A 22,763-nucleotide genomic window follows, 5' to 3' on the forward strand; every position below is an offset into this window, starting at 1 on the left:
TTTTACTTTTTTTTTTAATATATTTATATATATATGAAGTGATATGTAGAAACTCTTCACCAGAAAGCTATCTCATAGGGATTCTGAGATAATGTTCTTAACGGTAGCGTGATTGCTGCAATAAAGCCAGAAGTCCACTACATTCCCAGCATAAGCCTTTAAAACTTTTATCTGCACATTTTTTAAATCCCTGGATACGCCTACAGACAATCCAACAGTACAGTGAGGGGAATCCTTACAGAAGTCTGAATTCCTTCTCTGATCTACCTCTAGAGGAGCCTCTTTGTTCCCTCATCCTCCTCAATTAGTTGTTACAGATCAGCTACCAGATCTGCTATCAGACCTGTATTATCTATTTCTAGAATGTAAGACTCTTATTCATTAAAACTGATGGATTTTAAGCTGAATATTCACAGTGAGTAATGCAATCTTGAGTTGAGTTTTAATGTTACAAACAAATGTCAATTACCCGGATGAGTTCTAAACCAGAGAGTCAAGTTATTTTGCAGCTGGTTCTCTTGAGAAATGTTGCTTAATCACATAGTCAGCTGATCAGCCAAGAATGTTCATTCTATAATTACAAAATACTGATTCAGGATCAAAAACATCTCTCATTAGCCACAGTGTCCTTCTATAACTCTAAGTACATCATGTGAGCCCTTACAGTCTTCTAAAAACATGAACGGGAGGTGCAGATGATGATCTCATTCATTTAATGACCTCACTAGACACCTATCTTTTAACTTCACATTAATTATTCACTAAGCCCTTGTGTGAATATGTAACTATGAACTAGAGAGCTTAAACTCGCTGTACGAGATACACAGATCTGACCGAATATTAAAAAAACCTTTCAGATGTAAACTGGATAATGAGACATTGCATTTCAACTTTCGTTGTTGTAAATATAAGAATGTCTAGAATGGGTCAAACTGTGTATTTGTTACTCCTCTTCTCATTTTGCATGCTGAAATGGTTTTTTTTCTTCTTTGCAAGTTCAACTCACAGAGGGTGCTGTTTATGAGGGATGCCAGTATATAATGCTTAATACTATACGAGTCACACTCTAGAATATAGTTTCAAACCAAATGAAGTTGACTGCTTTGCAGAGTTGGTTTTAGAATAATTTGTAAAAGGTTTTCCTTAGGGAAAAAAAAATGTTTCTGTAGCAGAATGCAGTGGAAGATGACAAAGTATAGGCATTTCTTAAGTAGTGAAGAATCTGTCAAAGGGGACACTCTTTATAGACCTCTCTTCTGAGACCTCTGATGAACACTCGAATAAGCTAAGTGGTTGGGGAAAATGAGAGACCAAGCGTAAGACACCGTGAACACAGCTATTGGAAATTTTCAGTACAGTAAACATCTGACTTGGCTGATTATCTTTCTTCTTAAAAAAGAAAAAAAAAGTATGAGATTCTTATGAGGCAGAAGAAGACTGTAGATGTTTTTCAGCCATCTTTACTTAAGTGAGTCATTAAAACACTTATTTGAAAATGGTGAGGCAATCCAGCAGGACTAGAAATAAAACAGACTTTTATAAATATCTTACACGTCTCCAAAGCCAGTCAGTCATGAATATAAAGCTGACATGTAGTTCGGGAAGCAGCAGAGAGCAGAATACAGCCAAGGCTGATTTCAGTAGATCAAGAATAAAACTGAATACCAAAAGACACGTCAGTTAAAACATTACTTAATATTGTTTAAAACATCATTCATTCATGAGCAGCTGAACTGAAGTGAAAAAAGTGTCAAATACCAAATAATGGAATGTCCTATAAACTCATATTTTTAAGGCTACAAGATAAAGGAAATATTATGTAAGTAGTCTAATATGTCTTGTATTTGCTTATTTTCACTAAGGAAATAAGCACTTTTTTCAAGAAAAATACCAGGCTTCATTCCAGTATTGGCAAATAAAGTCATACTTTTAAGAATATACAATCAGGATGCTCAAATAGCACTTGTACCTTTTTCTTTCATCAGATTGTCACTGTCACTGTTTAGAATGCCTAAATATAATATCAGAATAGAAGTTCACTACCCATATGACAGCTTAATGTGCTTTTTTAAGCAGAATACAGGAAAATCCCTGGGGAATACAGAAACTTAGCAAAATGTTATATGCGCTGGTAGTTTTTATACTGCAGTTATTTGCTGGGTTGAGAGAATTTAGCTTGCTGTTCCCAAGATTGCACAATACATGTAAAACTACTATTATGCTGTGCTTTTGGAAGTGTTTTTGAAAGCTTTCTATATTCTATTTGAAACAAAACGAAAAAAAATAAGCTTGTTGTGACATACATTATCTATGTAAAAAAAATCCATAAGGTTTTACAGTCCTACTCAATTTTCATTACAGGGTAGGCTAGTGAGTGGCTTAGTTGCATAGTGGAGAACTCAGAAGTTCTTGTTTCCCAGTATATTTGTGCAAACTGCATGTCTGTAGTGTAACTTGTTTCCAACTGTACAAATCCATAAGTGTGTTAGTGATAGAATGACATGATAGAGTAGTCAAGCATTGGAATGGGTTGCCCAGGGAAGTGGTGCAGTCACCGTCCCTGGGGGTGTTCAAGGAAAGGTTGGACGTGGTGCTTAGGGACATGGTTTAGTGGGTGACATTGGTGGTAGGGGGATGGTTGGACCAGATGATCTTTCAACCTTAGTGATTCTATGATTCTACAATCTAGGAGTTTAGTTTTAATACATAATGCATTAAAAGACTTAGGCCATCTCTCTAAGTCTTCTGCAGACAAAAATTCCACCAAAGGAAAAATAACAAAAAATAAATAAAAGAAGAAGAAAAGTTGAAATATTTCCTCTCCCCACCTCTACCCCTCATATCACTTTTTCCTGTGTCTTGAGTGTACTTAGTATCTGACCAGAGAATGGAATTAAGGAGCTGATGGGCTGTTTTTTATTACTGTAGCAATCTGCCTCACCAGTTCTGACTGCCACCCAGCAGAACTGTTGTCTAATTGTTTTGTTTTTTCTTTTTCGTTTTTTCTACACAGATGCTCCATGCATCTGGGAAGAAAGTGCAGAGCACAATGTTTGTCTCTGTGATCCTGCATGGGTAGAGGTGCTTTTTGTGCAATATCCTATATGGCAATAGTTATCAAAACAAGGAACAATGAGACCAGCTTAGGCAAAGACTTAATTTACAGACAAGTTTAGGACTCCCTGGAAGGACAATAAAATCACCATGGTGATAATAATGAGGGAAAAAAGAAGATGACTTCTCTTGCTAGGGGAGGCACCTAAAAGCCACAGATTGTTAAACAGGTTTAAGCAAGCATTCTGAGGTCTTTTTGAACTTCTTAATGTCTACAGAAGTAGGATTTTTTGTTTTCTGTAAATGGCCAGATGGTCCTGACTCATTCAGTCACAAGGCCAAAATGATTTTTACATTAACAACAACAAAACCTTGAAGCCATAAGTCTTGTTCTTTAAATATCTCCTCCTGAAGACAATGTGAGCAGCCGTTTGTCCCCTATTGTCCCTATAGGGGGACCCTATTTGTCCCCCTATATTGCAAACCTCTTAATTTTGATCAATGCCTTGAATGTAAAAAAGCCTATTTCTGTTAACAGAGCTATACACATACAGCTCATATCTCTCTTCCTTTGCCAGAAAATAGCACAGAATGTTTGAAAGTGTTGTTACATTTTGCATTTGGAGCAAAGATACAGCATCATTCACACAAGTCTCAGGAACTGTTTTAGATTGAAGAAAAAATATTGCCTTCACTATAGAGATTACCAGCTTCTACGAGCCCCAAAGTCTGAGTGCTTTCTCCCATATACACAAGATCCTCAAACAGCAGCCACTATAAATCTCAAGCTCTGTGGGCTGATGTTCAAGAGGCATGAAACAGAAGCAGACAGAAGTACATCTGCCCCTCTCTCACTCTACTTCCCCGTCACTCTACAAATACAGACACTGTATACAGAATAAAAGCTCTCCCATAGCCTATGAAAGCACAACTTACTAAGCAGTGAGACAAGTGCCTTAATTATTATTGATTTTTCCTAAGATGTCTTTAGGTACACACATAATGCATCCTATTGTATCATACTATTTATATATATGTGTGCATAAAACATCTATAATACAAATATATATTTGTAAAAGCCAATGCTCTTAATAATGCTAAAACAAATTTAAGACTCAGGACCCATTATTTTATGGTGTTGTAACATGCAGCTAGGATTCCAAGAAAGTCAAATTCAGTGAATGAGATTAAAAACGTACCCGTGTTCTAACATAATTAAAACAAGCACTTACCTTCTTAATGCAATACAAATTATTGTTTAATGTAGACTGAAAGTGTAGTTTGATTTTTCTCATTTATTACAGTTTTGGCTTACGTTCAGCTATGTTAGGACCCCCCTGCAGAAATCCGCCAAGAAGAAAATAAGATACAATTACTTTTATTTGAAGTATAAACTTACATACCTTGGCCTCCGAAATGCTAAACCATATTGCTGGCAAGCCAGTCCCACAGTGGGAGTATAAACAATAGGCATGAACCTTTCTATGTCAGAAGTCAGCACTTTATAGAAAAGCTTTTCGTTTCGATCCTGAAGACTCATTAGTAGAATATATCTGTGGAGAATTAAATATAATTAGATAGACATCAAGTGAATATATAAAGTAAATTTAGAAATGGTGTTTAGAAAATAAATTAAAGCTACGTTTGTTCTACAACAGCCTCTTTCTTAGCCTACTGTATTTAAATTCCTTCTTATCTTAACAGCACAACTGTTTCAGACATAAAGGATAATAAACCGGATGAGACACAGAGAAGATGAATCCATCACAAAGTTGATGTACTGAACACACTCAGGAAGCTGATCCCGAGCTGATACGGGTATAAGATTATGCTGCAAGAGAATATTTGGTCTGCCAGAACCTAAACCACACATATCAATTGTTCCATCTGAAATGAAATAGGCATTAAAATAAAAATTAAACAAACTTACTCTCTTCCTCAAAAAATTCAGACTAGAAGTTTTAGCTTTTTCTACGTTTGCCGTAATAGAAATTTCTTCCAAACCCAGATGAATACTTCAAAGAAATACTTTACCAGAATGCTGCAAGACAAAGCTTTCAAAAACAAAGCAGACACCTGTCTTTTGATGCTGAAGTTTATGCTTGTAATGAAATTTGCACTGTTTTATGTACTAGCAGAAATCGATTCTGGGCTGCATTTGTAGAAGTTTTATATTTATTTTAAAAAATTAAATGCAAAAAATCATCAGAAAAATGAGAGTGAAAAACGTTCATGCTCAGCTTGATCTGCTTTTTACTACCATCACCCTAACACTGAATAAATATTCATCTGCTCCAAGAGCCCAGCCAGGAAGCCAAATTTACACGGAGTATGACAATGCAGATGACATGAGTCTACATATCCAGTGACTTCAAGTTATACCACTTTACTCAGGTACAAGCCTGGTCACTTCATCAACACTTGATAGTTTGGAATGTGATGAGCCTAAACAGGTTAGGAAATCTGCAATTATTTTGTTAAAGCTTAGCTTTGTCCATCAGCTAGAGAAGCCTTTAACCAGTCTCGTATGAAAGGGCAGCACAGCCCCTTTGGCAACCAGAGACTGCAACGAAGTGGCAGGAGTGAGGCAAACCAGTGTCCCTCAGGGTGCCTTTAAGGGTGCCTTAGCCCCTACATAGATAAAGATTTTGAAACCAAAGAGTTGATCATATACTCTAAATATCATCATTGTGAGACATCCTGAGCCACCTTCCCTTATACATGTAAGTTTTGAATGTTCTCCGAGGTTAAATTATACCCTGCACTTGCAGTTCTCAGCTGCAAATACATATACAGCATTTTCCCCTCAAATTATTACATTTCCATACAACCTTTAATTTTCCTAGCACTTTGTCATGATATGGCATGTCTTTCAATACCCTTGTTATCCTGGAGCATTTTTCTTTATTAAAACCTTTCAACTGAGAATGATTATCCCAGCATTTCCCTTGAAACACAAGCTCCTTCACATATAATTGTAAATACATTTGAGGGCATTCATTTTGTTTCTAGAGGATCTCAAAAGTGGTGTTAGAGACTAACAAGCGTACTCAGGACTGCTCTATACCAAAGACTGCAAGCACTCAGGCAAACCAGGTGATTAGGTTTTGAAGCAGTTGCCAATATATTTTCTCTCCTTTTTCCTACTTTTATTTAAAATGAGAAGCGGCTACTTAAAACTTTAAAATACCTTTTCATTATCCTTTCTTATTACTCAGACCAATCCTGACTTGCAAATGCAACTGTAAATTGTACAGAAATCTTTGAGAGAAGAAACTAAAAGTTAAAAAAAAAAACAAAACCACAAAAACTTCTTCAAGGGCTTCAATTCAAAAAACTGTTAGCTAAAACTCTCCATTTTGGCATTTTGGTTTTACTGTTCTGAAGCATTAAATTGGATTTTTGTTTTCATATTGGTATTTGTCATGGCATTTTTGTACTCAAGATACAGTAAAAGAATTGTGAAGATAACAATGGTATAATAATTATCATCATATTTTAAAATATTACATATTTGGCCATATCCAAATCAGCATAAGATATATTACTATAAGGTGACAAATATTTCTAGAGAAGAGCAATTTTGATCAGAAGGCTAATTTTTAGTGGCAGGTATAAAATACTTCTCCAAAGTCATTCAAGCCTTTCTTAGGACTATCAGCTTTCTGAAAAATTCCTTCTTGAGAAGAAAGATCCCTTGACCTCAATGTGGTGTTGGTTATAAGGCATTAGACAACAACTATGCATCCTGTAGCAGCATCCAAGTAATCTACAGAATTAAAACCATGAAGTAGTTTTCAGCATTGTGTTTTAAAAAAGATACATTTAAATTGCAGCATTTCATGGAATCTTTTACTAAAGCCCACATTTAATTGAAAGCAGTGAAAACAAGCAATAAAACACTGAGAACAATCATTTGTGCTGGAGACACAAATACAAGACACAAGGGAGAAAAATATTATCTGTTCTCAGACTAGGAGTCTTGAATGAAGATTTCAGGGAAAATGTTCAGAAGAGGAAAACCAAGAACTGGCAACTAAGACAGTGGGGACTGCCAGGCATTCAAATTTCAGTATGTCACTTTGCCCCCTTGCCTTTCCTTCACCTAAGAACTTTTAATGTTAGACTGCTATTACATGGGGGATTAATTACAGTAGCAACAGAAGGATATAAACCAAATATTATCCAAAAAGAAAACTGATATAACTACTGGAAAATCGCAAATAATTCCTTAGGGTAATTCTCCCTACATTTGCCCTCCTGGCCTGCATTTTACATGGCAAAATGGAATGGTAAAAACAAAAACAACCAGCATTTGTTTGCTCTTGTCTTGCAAGACATGAGAGGAAATGAAAGAAATTGGGAGGAAATGCTATTATTTCTAATAACAGCTTGTAAAACTTGTATAACTTGTGGAAGGCACATCCATTACTTTTAATATTCAGTGTCTATAGAGAAACATTTAAAACAGCAAACTTAAAGAAAAAAGAAAGTAACAGAGCGTTCTCAGGAAAAAATGATCTCATGGCACCTCTCAGATGTTCACCTGTCAGTAAAATATTTTACCAATGTAACTGGAGAAAGAAAAACTCCAATAGAAGAGACATCTGTCTGAGGGGCAAAGACTTCAGTGTCAATACAGAGCAAAACTAAAGACAATTAGGAACATACAGGGGAAAAAAATCAGATTACTTGCAGAATTCATTGCAGCTTTTCCAAATTAAGTTAGAGGAACAGAATTATTTTCTGTTATTGGCGTCCTTTTTGCCAGGCATACCAGGCAATATATTTGCTGCTGTTTCACATTCATTTTGTGTATGAACTCGTGGTATTTCGGAGCACAGCAATTCAACACTGCAAGTCAGTAAAGAAGTTTCAGCCACGCCAAAACATGCAATGCCATGGTACTATAGACTCTGCTTTATGAACTTGCACACATCCCCTTTCCAATCAATGCCAGGGCAAGCTACAATCCTGCCAGCGTACAATGCTGTCTTACCCAGCACCAATCTCATCAGATGATAGATACCCTTCTAAGGTACGTGGTAGCCTCATCTATGCTGTTTCCAAATGCTCGTACTGAATCTTTTGTATTGAGACATATAACAACACACTGATACACACCCACTACCAAATCCCAGTTCTAGGAGGAAAACAACAGCTTCTCTTTCTCTCTTTGCAGTCACTGCTCTTACGGGAAGGAAGACTAGATGCTTGTTGGAAGGAATATTTCTTCCTAGAGTTAGTACCTTCACCTTCACTATAAGGCAGTACGTGCATGCTCTTACAAAAGATTGTCTTTGAGCACCTTCCTGCCTATGGAGCGCTGAGATTTTCTTTCAATTTCCAGTTAAAATAGTCAATGTCCCCTGACAGTCTCCATCAGTGAGAGGATTCAAGCAGTAACAGGAGCAGGATCACATTCCTTTCCCCTTTTAAAATATTTCAACACGAGTGTGAGTACAGGAGACCAGAGTTCACATACAGCCTTGAAGGACGGTAGTTTTTTTAATTCAAAAAATGACTATGAGCTCATACACATGTAGTGCACATGTTCGTAGAGCAGGGTGTCTACTGACACACTCCAATAAATTTTTTCAGACACTTGACTTATAAACACAGCTGCAAATCACATTTTGCATGCACAAGTTTTTCACACTCAATTCACACAAGCATTTTAGCTCTGAAAAGGACCCAAGATGTCACAGTTCATAATCTTTAAAGGAAGTGTCTCCTGCATGCAGATGTTACCAAGTCTGTCAATCAGTTGTCTTAAATGTACACCTACACATGTAGCACACAATTGATTTTATTTTGCTAAAAACTGGAGAAAACAACACAACAATATAAGTAATAAAATATTTCTTTATCAAAATACAGCATGATGTGAAGAGTCAACTTAGGCCTGCTGGGTGTTCACACATAATACAAATATGATTTCTTAAAGAAAAAATTTCATTTTGGGGTCACTTCTGGATTTAGAATTTTAAGTGCTTAAGGACCAACTTGATTAAATTTACACAAATTTACGTTGATCCAAGATTGCCCTCAGATGCTTATTAGTTAAGTGCTATGGATCTGTGTTATAAAATGATAGAATCGCTGAGGCAACAAGGCACCTCTGGAGACTGCCAAGTCCACTCATGCTCCAAGCAGTGCCAGTGAGAGCAGGTTGTCCTGGGCTGTGTCCACTTGGGTTCTGATCGTCTCCAAGGATGGAGACTCCACAATCTCACTGTTCCTGCATTTGGCCACCCTCACAGTGAAAAAAAGGTGATTCTTCTTGTGTTTAAATGGAATTTCAAGTATTTATGCCCATTGCCTCCTGTCCTGTCACTGGATACCCCTGAGAAGAGCCTGGCTCCATCTGTGCTCCCTCCTATCAGGTATTTATACACATTTACCAGATCGTCCCCGAACCATTTATCAACCTGAACTAAAAGACGCCCAGGTCCAGGCATGGTCATGCAATAATCTGTATAATTACGCAGTAATCATTCCCAGGCTGATTTTGACCCAGGCCCTGGGCACATTTTGTTGCCACAGGCCAAAAGACTCCAGCCAGCACCCTGTGTGAGCACACTGCTGGGGGCGAGGAGGGAAGAGGTGAGGTGGGACACAGGGGCTGTATGCAGAGGAGCTGTGCTGAGCCAAGCCCTGTGGCACCAAGCAGCCCCCAACCTGGTTTACCTACCAGTATAAATGTGGTACACACTGCTTCTTCAGGCTATAGTGGGAAGACACAAATACCTCGATCAAAAATCATGGTTGAGAAAATGCCACTAACATGTGCTGTAAAATAAGACTTGATAATAAATACAGCTTCTTTTTTTTTTTAATGTTAATTACTAAAGTCTTTATTAAAGTATTTTGACTAGTGATCGCATTAATGAGAAAAAAAAAGCCTGGCTTTTAATACTCTGACATTATTTTTATGAACAGTAAGACTTATTTTCTCAGCTGAAGCATTTTGCTAAAATCCTATTAAAAACAATAAATTTGTACTTCAAAGTCACAGAGTACAATATACCTTTTATACCAAAAAAATAAATTTTATACTAAAAAATGGCTTCATATTAAAAAAAAAAAAAGGCAAACTACAAGAAAGAGAAACTGCAAAAGACTCAAAAGTGGGAAATAATGATATTGAATTATCATTTAATTAATTATATACAGGCATTAAGCTTATCAGGGTAAGATAAATTTGGAAAAAATCTTTGAAGCAAATGGCTTCTGTAAAGACTTAAAGACTTTTATTTATTTCTAAATATACTTATATTTAATTAAACTTGTGTATTGTTGGTGTACATTGTATGTGGATTAAGTGTAGTTTTTAGAAAATACATCTTCCCTCTCTTACCCCCAAGTCAGACAGATTTTTCTTTCCTTTCTTTTAGCATTATAAAGCAAGCTTTCTGCAAAGTATCCCTACAATCACGGGAGATGTCTATTTTTTACTGATGATTCCCACTGCAATCAAAAGTTCAGTATATTGTGTTTTCCTGTGCTTCAAATGGCACAGCATTTAAACGTCCATTAATCTAGCATTTAAAAGTTGTTTTTTTTCTTTTCTCACAGAAATTTTTCATTTTGGCAAAGAGCTATTTAAATACCCCAAATTTTGTTTTGGAAAACAAAGAATTAAGATTTGGATATACTGCTAATCTTCTCTTGAATTCTACGTTGTTAGATTTGTGACTTTCAATCTGTGATGACTTGAGGAGCACAGGCACTTTTTTCCTGTGACCTGAACTAGGAGCAAAAGTTCCTTGCAGTTTAAGAAACACATGCACAAATGGTACAAAAGGCTTTTCTCCCTCCTTTTAAATTACAGGTGAATAGAAAATTCTAGCAATTCTAGCAGAAACAAACAGCTGAAACAGTCATAAAGTCTTAAATGTATTGTCCTGGAATCAAGAGACTTCTTCATGGCAGAGTTATGGAGAAGATGGGGACAGAAGGACAGAGGAAGTTATGTACTATAGTAACGTATGTGGTTAAAGGAGGTGTCTCCATGAGAGTTTATGCAGGGACTACATGCAGGGACTCAGACTAAATCATTCCAGCCTGGGAAGTCACTATTCTGTGACTGCTGATATTGCTCTCCCTGAGATCGCTGGAGACTAGCTAATATAGAAAAGATACCATAACCATGAACTCTTCACTTATAAAGAAGGTCGTGCTCCTAGCATCCTGCCTCTGAAAAACAAAGGCTATTGGAACTTTAAATGATAAGAAAGCCTTGGCACCAACAGATGGGTATCTTATATCCATTTGTTATATTCAGATTGGTAGACAAGCCACAGCAGAGAAAAGCAAGGCACAGGGGAAAAAAAATAAGAGGAATACTGCTTTGTTCTATGACCTATGTAGCACTTATAAAACTAATACTCATAAAACCATATGAGTATTCATAAATATTAAGTGTCCCACAGTTTTTTTACTTTAAAAATCTGTATTACATAATAATTTTATAATATTTCATGTATTTTATATATATTTTAATGCATATCTATCTATATACATGTAAATACATTACTGAGTTTTTAGTTTTACATCAGTTCATTTCCTTCTGTTGACCTTGGTTGACATTTGGTTATAGAAGTCATAAATTAATGTAAACAGCACTAGAATATTAAAATTTAAAATGAGAAGTTGATTTTTTGAAGAAAGCATTCTAGAAAAGCTAAGAATCAAGCTGTATGTTATGTATTTATCTTAATGATTCTCAATTGTCACCAACTACAGCTCTAAAAAAAAATTTCAACTGAGCTACCATCAAAGAAATAAAAAAAAAGGAGTCATGGTTTGATTTTACCTGTCTAGGTCAGATGTCAGTCTTTCAAAATTCTTAAGAATACTGAAAACCTGGACATCTTGACCAAGAAAGCAAGGTGGCAGTAGTCCATGAATATTCAATTGCTGCCTCTCTTCCAAGGTAAAAGCCATGCCCTGCAATAAAAAGATATATATAAATAGAGATAAAGATACTTATCTATATAATATACCTTTCAATTCCTCAGCAAAACATAACACAGGTGAAGTCTGCATCAGAAAAAAATGAACTATTTAATACTAAACAGAATTAAAAATCATGAAATGATTTTGGGGAAAATTTTAATTCAGGACAAGAGAATAGTCCTGTACAGTGCAATATTTCCATCTCAGCACAGAATTAGTTAAGGTCTTCCAACACCACGACACTATTCCCTGCAAAGTAATTAAGCTACAGCTGACATAGAGAGGTTGCAGTCCATGGGCTTTGAAAGGTGAATGAATGTTCTCAAACACTTGTTTGGTTGTCTTCTAAATACAGAGCATGGATAATGTTCATTTCAGTGTAAGCATTAAGCTCTTAATATCTGAAAATTTTTCAAGCTCTGGGTTATGTCAGATGCTCATGTGATTTTTTATAACAGAATGTTGTAGTACAATAAAGTCATCACTACCAGTCTATAGTCAGAGGCTGATCCAGCACCTAGTGAAGTCAGTCAACAGAAACATGGCCATAGTGAGTTCAGTGTAAATTCTGATTCAATTCTGTTTTGTTTTTCAGATCCGCATTCAGTTACAGCTAGAAGTATCTTGGTAAAGACTCATTGGATTTTTTTGTAGCAACCAGAAAAGACATTTAGAAGTACTTAGTACACTAAGAGGACAGTCATAAAAACACTTAAACACTTATATCCAGATTGCAGATTGGTATACTGCCAAAGAGCTGCCAAAAATCTGCTTTTTAATGAGGTCTGTTTTTCTAAAACATCTTCAGAAATTACTCAAGCTATTGAAAGAAACAGAATGCTTTTGCAGAAGAAACATGATAATGAATGTAGTACACCAGTACCAAGCATCCTAACTGCTGAGGTTTTACTTTGCTACGGTAACTGCAGCCAGTCAGGACTGTTGGATGAAATCATGTTTTTGATAGTTTTAGGGGATAAAAAGGAATGTGAGAGGACTTTCTTCCATATATGACCTATCAAATCTATGCATTTGTTTCACACTATAACTACTATGTGTGTCTGCACCGACATATTGCCCAATTCCCTTAATGTTGTCTGCACTGCTTGCATCCTTGAACCAGGACTGGCAGTTCTGCAGGTGTCTTTGAGGTTTCTTTTAGGTTAGCACCAAAAATGCCTATAATGTAGTCTCTGTAATATTCTTATCATGCAGCTTTAAACATATTCAAAAGTTAACATACTAGAAGTTAGATAGCATTTATTACTCTACCAAGAGGATATACATGTACATACATATAAAAGTAAACAAGCCTTTAGATAGTTGCCTAATCTTCTACACACGTTGTCTTCTACACAATACATACTTTGTTTCTTATGAAAAAAAATATTTGAGAAAACACCTTAGGTGTGTTCATGGGACAAAAGAGGGAAAAATGGCAATGTAATGTTTCTGCCTTCACTCTCCTGTGGAAAATAAACGATACTATGATACCTTCATATCTACTTCTATAAATATACTTCTAAAATTTATTTGTTCACTTCATTCTTAGAATTAACCAGGTCAACAAATGATGAAAAAAACAGGTAAGATGAGCACAAATACGAAAGGCATCTTTCAGTGTACCTTTGCACCATGTTGTTTCAAGACAACAAATTCACAGCCCTTTACACAATGCCATTACTGCCTTTTGCACAACAGCTTGTGATACAACGTGATATATTGATACTGGATAGTTTGGTTAGACAGACAAGCTATAATTTTCAGAAGTACTTACAGAACTTATTCTTACAGAACAAAAATATACTGTAAGATCTTTCTGTCTCTTACTACCCTACTCTTCTTACACTAATTTTCATTGACAAGCAGGAGTTGGACTCAAGGATCCTTGTGGGTACCTTCCAACTCAGGATATTCTGTGATTCTATTTAATTTTAATTGTCATTGGTGCTTGGAAAAAAAAAAAAAGAAGAAGAAAAAACTACAACAATCTTACCATACTGTCTGCACTAAAATGCCATTAACCAAGTTGTTAATCCTAAGTGAAATGGCCTCAAAAAAAAAGAAAAAAGAAAAAATTAATGATGAACACCAAACAATTCTGGATCTATTGAACATGTTCCTTCTGCACACATAAATGGAATGAAACCAAGTTTAATAAAGGCCAATGATAGTTTTGCTACAGTTTCCCATGCATGCAGGATTTCAAAGGCTTCAGAAGTGTACACAAGCCTTGTTTTTTCTTGACCCTACATAAATTTTCCATGGTCCTGTATGTGTCTTCAGCTGCTATTGCATTTTTAAAGACCAACAAAGAAGTGAGTCAACACTCCTCAAGAGTTTCAAAGCTGATCCTTCTATCCTCAGTAGACTTCTTTAGCCCCCATAAAGACATAAAAGCTGCGTATGTGTGCTCATGCACACACACACACTTCAGAGTCAGTTCCGAATGGCTGGACTTTAGAGAGCTGCATGGTCTCAACAGATCAGTGTTGACAAAAAAGTGGCAAGCCAATTATTCTCTGCATCCCTCTTCTCCCCTACTTCTGAAAGAAAAATTCGGAAAGTTTGTGTTTGCCTTCACTTTTAGGAATAAGATATGGACTTTAATTATTACTATAGGATTTGTGGTCCTGCTGGAAACTATATCTTATTTTAATACAGACACAAGAAAAGTTACTGCATCTTGCCAAGTGCACTTTTTAAAAACATATTTTGTCCTGGAATATCATACTTTCCACATGTTGCTACAGCTCCTACAGTAAGTGTTAATTTATTTTGGGCACTACTGCAAAAACACAACACCCATCTACACCCACTCTACTATACATCGTTTTAAAACTCTTTACTTGCATACTCTTCTTTGGCACGGACATTATAAATTTTTCAAATTTATAAGATAGAGTATTAGTTCCTTTTTTCTCAGATACTATATATGCTCATAAGAAAATAATTTTGATAGAAACACACTGCATGATGATTTAATGAGAAAACCATTTCATGTAACAAATGTACACTATTTCATCTGCTTATAACAGGAAGAGCTAGACTACATCAATTTTGTGGTTTATGTCTAGATTTCTTGCACTAGCTTTTCTTATTCACTTTTCTATCTCAGAATTGTTGTTTTTTAATGATTAAAGTGTTGTTTCCCAGCCATCCAGCAGAGAGTGCTCTAAGTTCAGCTTGGTTTACATGTTTCATCGGCTTCCAGAGAGCTGATCTTGCACACACCTGGATAGGGCAGACTTCCATCTTCTAAAGCTCAACTATAATAAAAGATATGGACATTTTTATTTTGCACTCTGTATTAGAAATAATTTGCCGAAGAAGAACAACGGTGCAACAATTTAAGAGCAATATAAGATCAAGAAACTCCATCTCTAAGCATTAACCTTTACAAAATTGTGCTGCTTGCATTAATTGCTTTATGCCTTCAAAAGATAACAGTGATCAGAAGTAGATTTATTTTTAAATCTCCCAAGTAAGAGTTTTCAAGTCTTATAAAGGGTTTTGCTTCATACACATCTTTTTGTGTTCTGGTTTTGTAAGTTGTTCTTCAACCATCTAATTATCTGCCTGTCTCACTAACCATTTGGTGAAACTGGGCTTTTTTAAATAACTTTTTGCTCCTTAAACACAACTTCCTAATCCTTTTCTCAATTGTAGAGGAAGCTTTCTGAGTCTTTTTCACTTTTTCATTTTCAAGAAGTTCCACTCATTGCAAATACATTTAATTCTGAATTCATCTCTCCATTTGCAATGTTGTGAAGTTACGTACTTGTAGCAGATTTATATTGCTACACATTGTTCAGTATTATTTATTTAATCTTTATGAGTTTATTAACTTATCTCTTAAACATAATGTCCTCTGCCCAGTCTCTCTCCTTCCCCTCTGAAACCCTCCATTACAAGGTTATTTTAGTGCAATTACACACACGTTAATCCTCTTGTTCAATTGCACTCCTGGAAAGTCATAAAGTAAGACGAACAGCAAAACACCATTTTATATTGGATAGTGTTTTGCACTGGCTTTCAACCGAACTCTCCAGACATTCTTGAGAAAACAGAGAGCACATTCAAAATAGTTCAAGAGCTATATCGGTACAAGTTCAAATCCAGTAAAAAAAAGACAAATCCTATCTCTTAATACAAATTAGGTTGCAAAGATTACATAACTTCTTAAGAAAAAGACAGTGCACCAAAGTCATATGTGCATGCTGTCCATGAGCTAATGAGATTCAGCTTCACCAAAGGGTAGTCAGAACCATCTCCACGCAACATTCATTGTGGGGATCCTACTTCAATTTCTTGTAAGACCTACCCCTCTTTTGTTCTAATAGGCCAAAATATCCATGTTTGGGAACCTGTACTCATTCAGAAAAAAGCTTTTCTCCTTTTGTAGGCCTCACAAAATGTTGCCACACAGCTCCTAGCATGAGAGCACACAGGGAATGCTGTCTTAGAAGACGAAACCACGTTCACAGCCAAGATTTCCAGATTTGGTGACTCTCCTCAGCTTCTGGTAGGAGAAGACCAAGCCCAGTAAGACTTCAAGTCATCCCTTGGCCTCAGAAGACAACCTGCAACACCAGCATTCAAACTCAAGTGCCAGCATGTATATTTGAGCAGAATGGATCTGTGCAGGAGGGGAGGAAGAAATGAAGAAGAAGGCAAAAAGGTATAGGAAGAAAGTGTATCTGGAAGTGCCATCTGTTCTAGAAGAAAAAATCTAGATTGCTCATATAAAATACTACCAGAGAAACATCACAGTGTCTAAAATATTTTGCTGACAACAGACAACGAGGTTCATCATTGTCTCAGAGCTCACCAAAAAGTAAAAAACTTCTCCATTAAAAGCTCATTCTGGATATCTAAATCAGAAGAGTGAACTGATTTCAACAATATCTGGAAAGAACCACCCAAATCTGAGGGACACGGATATGCACAACATCTGTGGCTGTGGCTGGAAGGAGGAGAGCTGGCTCCAAGCCACCTCCTGCAGCCTCCCGCTGAAGAGCTGGTAACTGAGCAGAGCACAAGCGCTCTGGCAGAGAAAGCACAGAGAAAGCCCACAGCTGCGTGAAACACAAGTCTGCGAAAAGATCTGAATCACTTCTTTGAACAAATAGGCTTACAGAACCCTGTAATTCCATATTCTCTTAAAAAAAAAATAAGAAAAAAAAAATGAGCAGAACGCTTCTGAGAAGAGTTTTCGTGTCAAGATTTCCCAGGTATGCTCTGCTGGTTGCCAGTCCCACACCTTCCCATACTGCTCACACCATTTTATGCAACAAGGTTGTCTCCAGGAGAAGTTCAACAGAATGCGATGCAGTCCTTAGGAAAATGTGATCTTTGGTACGTATAACTGTTTGCAAGGAAACCTTTTTGCTCTTCAGGCTTTTGCCTTTCGTAACTTTGGCTCCTTGTACTACTCTAGTGCTGTTAGGGAGGAATCCAAGTCAAAGCAAATAAAGCAATTTTGCTTTGCTTTATTTTAAGGAAGACTTCTCAGGCTGAGAAAGCAGCAAAATGCACATATAGTCCTGCTAGGTACGGACTATGTGAAAATTTTCGTGGGCACATAAAATATCATGAACCACCTTAAGATGAGAGCATTAAAAAAAACATTCTGCAAAATTTTATATGTTCAAAGAAAGGATTATTAAAATATTCATAAAAATATGGCACACGTGAATTTTCAAGTGTTTAAAGCTACATTTAAGAGTATAAGGATCTGCAAATCCCTTTGAGATATTTCATATTATTTGCATTAAAAAAATACCCTACGAGCAGATGAAAATGCAGTTTTACAAGCTTTCCCCCTCTACTTTGCTCTTCAGAGAAAAAAAGATAAATACTCTAAATCCTTCATATCTAACACCTGTTTAAAGGCACAACGCTCCAAGAAACAGAATAATTACCCTGGGTATGCACTAAGTAATAAACTAATTCTGCTAAAAATAAATGTGGTTCTTGGCAAAACATTTGGGTCTGATCATCATATATGGCTGAAGATGTTCCTGCTAGCTTCTTTCACCATTCTTGTCATGAGTGCCAGAAAACGTTACAAGCACAGGCAACTACTACAGATACCCGAGTCAACTCCTCCAAACAGAGGTTGAGGCCAGACTGGTTGCAAAGTGTCCTTGTAGCTAAGGAAAGGGAAAAAATCTTTCTAATGCTGCAAATTCAAGCAAGTTTTCTGTCATCAGGGATCTTCTTTTAGACCTCCAGGAAAAAAAAATACCCTTGCTAAATATCTATTTACATTCACTTTGAGATCTACATTTCTTTTTAGGAATTGTTGTTAAAAATACGTGCAAAAAAAGGGCTTCAATAGCTGTATCCAATTTTGATAAAGAAAATTCAGAATTATTAAAATTTTAGTGAATAAAAATAATCCTTCCAAATGGTTTTAAAGAAGGCAAGCTGCTAAGAGGAAAGGATACACTCACCGCAGCTTGAAGATGTGCAGCATGGAGCTCAGACATGAATGCTGACCGTGAAAATACAAACTTTGGGTCACGGCCCTCAAACAACCCAGACAGAAAAAAGCTCAATGAATTTTCAGAAACAAAGATCTGTAAGCATTTGTAATACAGCCAGTATCTAAGCTAGTATTAGACTACAGGTAGGAAAGGCACTAACAAAACAGGACTGCTATCTTTCAAACAAGTGCATCTATCTTCTCCCAAAACTATGCACAGATCCCCACCATGACATTTAGTCAGGCACACACAGACCTACTTTCTGACAGCTGGCATTCATAATTTCTAAGTTGTTTTTCAAGGGTCATAACAGACCCAATACAGCATACTGCACATATAATTTCTTAAGGATTTAAGGAAAGCTGGGAGACCTGAAGTATATTCACATTCCAATTCTATGTCCCCAGGATTTTCAAAAGCAAACTTAAAAAATCATGTCACCAAGGGAAACTGAAACAAAAGTCACAAACAGCTTCCAGCAACTAAAGCATGTAAAAATACAGTAGCTAATAAACACACCCAGGGACTTATGACTCAAAACAAATGCAGATGGCCAGAAGGAGATCAGACTCCTCTTGGCAAACTCATCATGGGAATGTGTGGGCAGCTTGGCAGGGAGCTGATAATGGTGATTGCATACGAGCATGATTCAGCCCAACACATTAGAAATGACACATCATGGCATTCTTTGGCAATCTTCCTTTAATCTATTGTAAACAATTATCTGAAAGTAAGGAAGCAAAACTATTTTAAGAAAGTTTGTGTGTACTTGTTTTGTTATACACATATATACGCAGTAACATCTTTTTGCATTGCATAATCTCTCCTCACCTTAAGTTTGAGATGGCTGCATTAACACAAACAGCAGACAGTAATAAGCTGAGCAGTAAAACAAGTCATCAAGTCAATACTGTATAAAATACACATAGCCTGCTGTGGTGCAATATAGGATGGGACTGAGTTAGACACTAAATTTAGATGTTCATATACAAGCGAGGTACCTATCCCCTCATTATGTGAATAGGATATATAGCATTGGTTAAAGAATGATCCAGCTCACCCTAGAACAGACACCTTGCAGTCAGTAATCCAAATTGCCCCCTAAGCTTCTCTGACTCTATTGGCTACAGTCTGAATTCAGATACGCACACATAAGCACCTACCATCGTCTGGGAGGCTCTGACATACTGGAGAAATCAACACATGATAACTCATTATGGCAATGATATCAGCTATATATCAGCTGCATAGGAGACTTGGGAGACTTGTACAGCGACAGGTAAAAGCCAGACACAACACCAGGAATAACACTCCTGCATATCTCAAGTGGAACTAGTTGCCTCCATGTGGGCCACTACACCAAGCCCCAAATATCCTTTTGACTCCTCAGTCCATGTGTTGCACTAAAATCACCTTACTCTAAATCCTTCATTTTATTATAGGAACTTTTAAACTCAAAGAAACACAAAATTTGCTAGGGCTGTATTTGTATGCAAATTTGTATTTGTATCAGAGCTGGGTGCCCTAAAAGCAGATTTCATGAAAGTTTAAAGCCAGAAGCTCATTTACAAAAGACAACAGACAAGGGAACATAACCCTTCAGCTCCCCACCTCCCAAACCCATAGACCTGCACAGCACCTACAGCACCTGCAACTGAGATAATTAAGATGCTAAGGGACAGTTGTGTTAGAGTAAGATCTGTGGAGATACCTACCCTATTAACTTTTGATGTCAGAATACCAATGCTGCAGTTTAGCACATTGCTACACAGTAATCACATTTCAGCACAAACAACTTTTTTTTTTTTTTTTTTTGTCCTTGGCTATTTCTGAGCCACTTTTGTTAGTTTAAAACTAACTTGAGTAAATCTACCCTCAAAGATGGATTGATGCCTTGTTAGAAAAGCTCTGCATATGGGAACCATTCTGGAAAGAGAAAACAGCACCTTGTAACATCACCTGCAAACTTGTTGAGCGTGTTCTTACCACAGTTGTCAATTTTCAACACAGTTTACCCACACTACAGATTATAAACACTGGTTGTAGGCAACTTCAGAGCTCTGATCCCCGTGGTATAAATTAATCTTCTTAATTACTACTTTTGTCAATACTGTCTATCTTCTACAGATGCATCACTGTATAGTTGTAAATTTAGGGAATTTATAGCTACAGAATTAAAATTTAATGCATGATAGTGTTTTCTAAATAAAGATGACACTAATTTTTACCAGACCTTATCTGAAATTTGCATTCTACTTAAAAATTAACTCCCTTGTACAGTCGATGCTGTAAGCCAGTACTGGTATAGTTGTAATCAAGGATGCCTGCAATGTTATCGGTGGAATAACTAAGAAGGTATTTTATTTATGAAGGGAATTTAGATAATATCAGCTGACATGTGACATGTATTGCTAACCAGAATGACTTCAAATGAAATGCCAAATAAAGGTCTTTAAATGTACTGATTTTTATTAATAAAGCACAATCTCAACGTGTGCAGTACCCGGTATGGAATATTTACAAGTGAAAAATCAGATATTATTTGAGAGGCAGTCAGATTTCCATGTAGGTAGATGAGGAATTTCAGTGACTGCCAAAAATTCCATCTGTTTAAAATATCCACTTATCCAAATACAGGTTAGTAAGCCCTGAAATCCTGAGGGGATTTGATAAAACTGATATGCTTAGCAGACTTTATTGTTGCCTTTCAGAGACTGAACAGATTACCAACTACTGTATTCTGTGCTTCTCACAGGACTACGTAACAAGTTTCTCTTCAGCAGCATAAGCAACAATTAATACAAATAAATATTTTAAATATTATAGTACAGAGTTGCCACAACAGTAAAATTGAAATCTAGAGGAACAGTCTAAAATAATCTGATGCAAAAGGAAGCAAGCAGGAAGAAACAGTAGCTGGCATGTTTCTGCAGAACAAATGTAGAGGAGGTACAGACCTGATGTTGAGTTAGCTGGCAATTCAAAATTATATTTTGTAAGCATCTTCCTCATTATGGCAATTCAAAAAGATGCAAGAAGTGAGGAAGACTGTAGACCAGCCAGCCTGAAGAGCTAATGAGATTTGACCCAAAAACTGAGGGAACCAAATGTGCTGAACCTAACTGGTGTAGATTCTTAGATGACTAATGTGCAGCATACTGTTTCTACTCTAATCCTTCGGGCACCCTACATAGACCATGGAGAAAGACTGAATTGACCTCTAGGAGGTACCCGTTTCTCTTTTTTGGACTAAAAGAAATATAAACAACTATTTCAGACTAAATACTTCCCAGTGTCATATGTAACCCAGGATTTCTATTACCACAGTCTATCATCTGTAAGTCTTTTTGGTCATACGCAGTCAAAGCGTATATTGCATGCATATCAGTCATTTTTCCATTCTACAGATTGCAACTTATTTTTCATTTTATCATCTCAGTCTAAGAGCTGGAAATATATAAATTAATGAAAATAGCAAAGATTACTCAAGCTCTTTGTCCAGGGAGCTTGCTTCATCCAATCTTGGCATTTGTTCTCAAAATCCAGCAGTACACTGAAACCAAACTTACCCTCTGAGGTACCTGTTTCACAAGCACAACCTTAATCCTGCAGGTAGTTAATTTGTCTTTTTTTGCCAAAAAAAAAATCAGTATTCTATTTGTAATATTTACTTTTAAGTAAAAATCATTCCCTTCTTTCTGAGAAGTCTCTGAAAACTCATTTTATCATGAAGAAAGTGTGCCAGCCTTTAAGCCAAGTTAATATCTTTCTTTAATGTACCTTCACATTTTGCAAGAGCATGGTGGCATATGGCACATCAAAATATCCCATCAGCATCTGCTTTATGCTTCTTGGTCAAACCTGAATTTAGACTTGCATGTTGAAATAGAAGAATTACTCAGATGTAGCTACTATAAACCATTGACAGAAAGATCTTTTTAATGAGATGATACTGTCTATATTTATTTTCCTTACTTGATTTCTCAGTGCTTCGTGTCAAAATAATGTAGTTTAATTAGCTGGCTTCAACAAAACTATTGTAACCGCTACTAAGAAGCTGTACAGTTGAACTTCGTATTTTCTCCTGTGACTAGGACTAAGATGTAATTCATTTCTTCAGCATTAACTTAAAAGGGAAGATTTCTGGCTGGAGACAGTCATTGCCGACACTCCAGACCTTCCTACTTCCCAGTGCCTGCCCAGAGAGGTGAGGCAAGTAGCACCCCTTCTGCTTCCAGCTCCTCAATGGGACTGGGA

General features: G+C 36.5%; 1 protein-coding gene across 1 annotated transcript in view; it reads right to left on the reverse strand.

The window, feature by feature from the left end:
* The window catches only part of ME1 (malic enzyme 1), a 180,403-nt gene that overhangs the window by 120,270 nt on the left and 37,370 nt on the right, over positions 1-22,763 (reverse strand). The window contains exons 2-3 of the mRNA XM_035559550.2: positions 11,873-12,006; positions 4,458-4,607 (exon numbers count right to left, since the gene is read on the reverse strand). Of these exons, the coding sequence (XP_035415443.1) occupies positions 4,458-4,607; positions 11,873-12,006 (284 nt within the window). The remainder of the gene's footprint in view (positions 1-4,457; positions 4,608-11,872; positions 12,007-22,763) is intronic.

Source organism: Cygnus atratus, chromosome 3, assembly GCF_013377495.2.
Source record: "Cygnus atratus isolate AKBS03 ecotype Queensland, Australia chromosome 3, CAtr_DNAZoo_HiC_assembly, whole genome shotgun sequence".
In the NCBI taxonomy this organism is placed as follows: domain Eukaryota; kingdom Metazoa; phylum Chordata; class Aves; order Anseriformes; family Anatidae; genus Cygnus; species Cygnus atratus.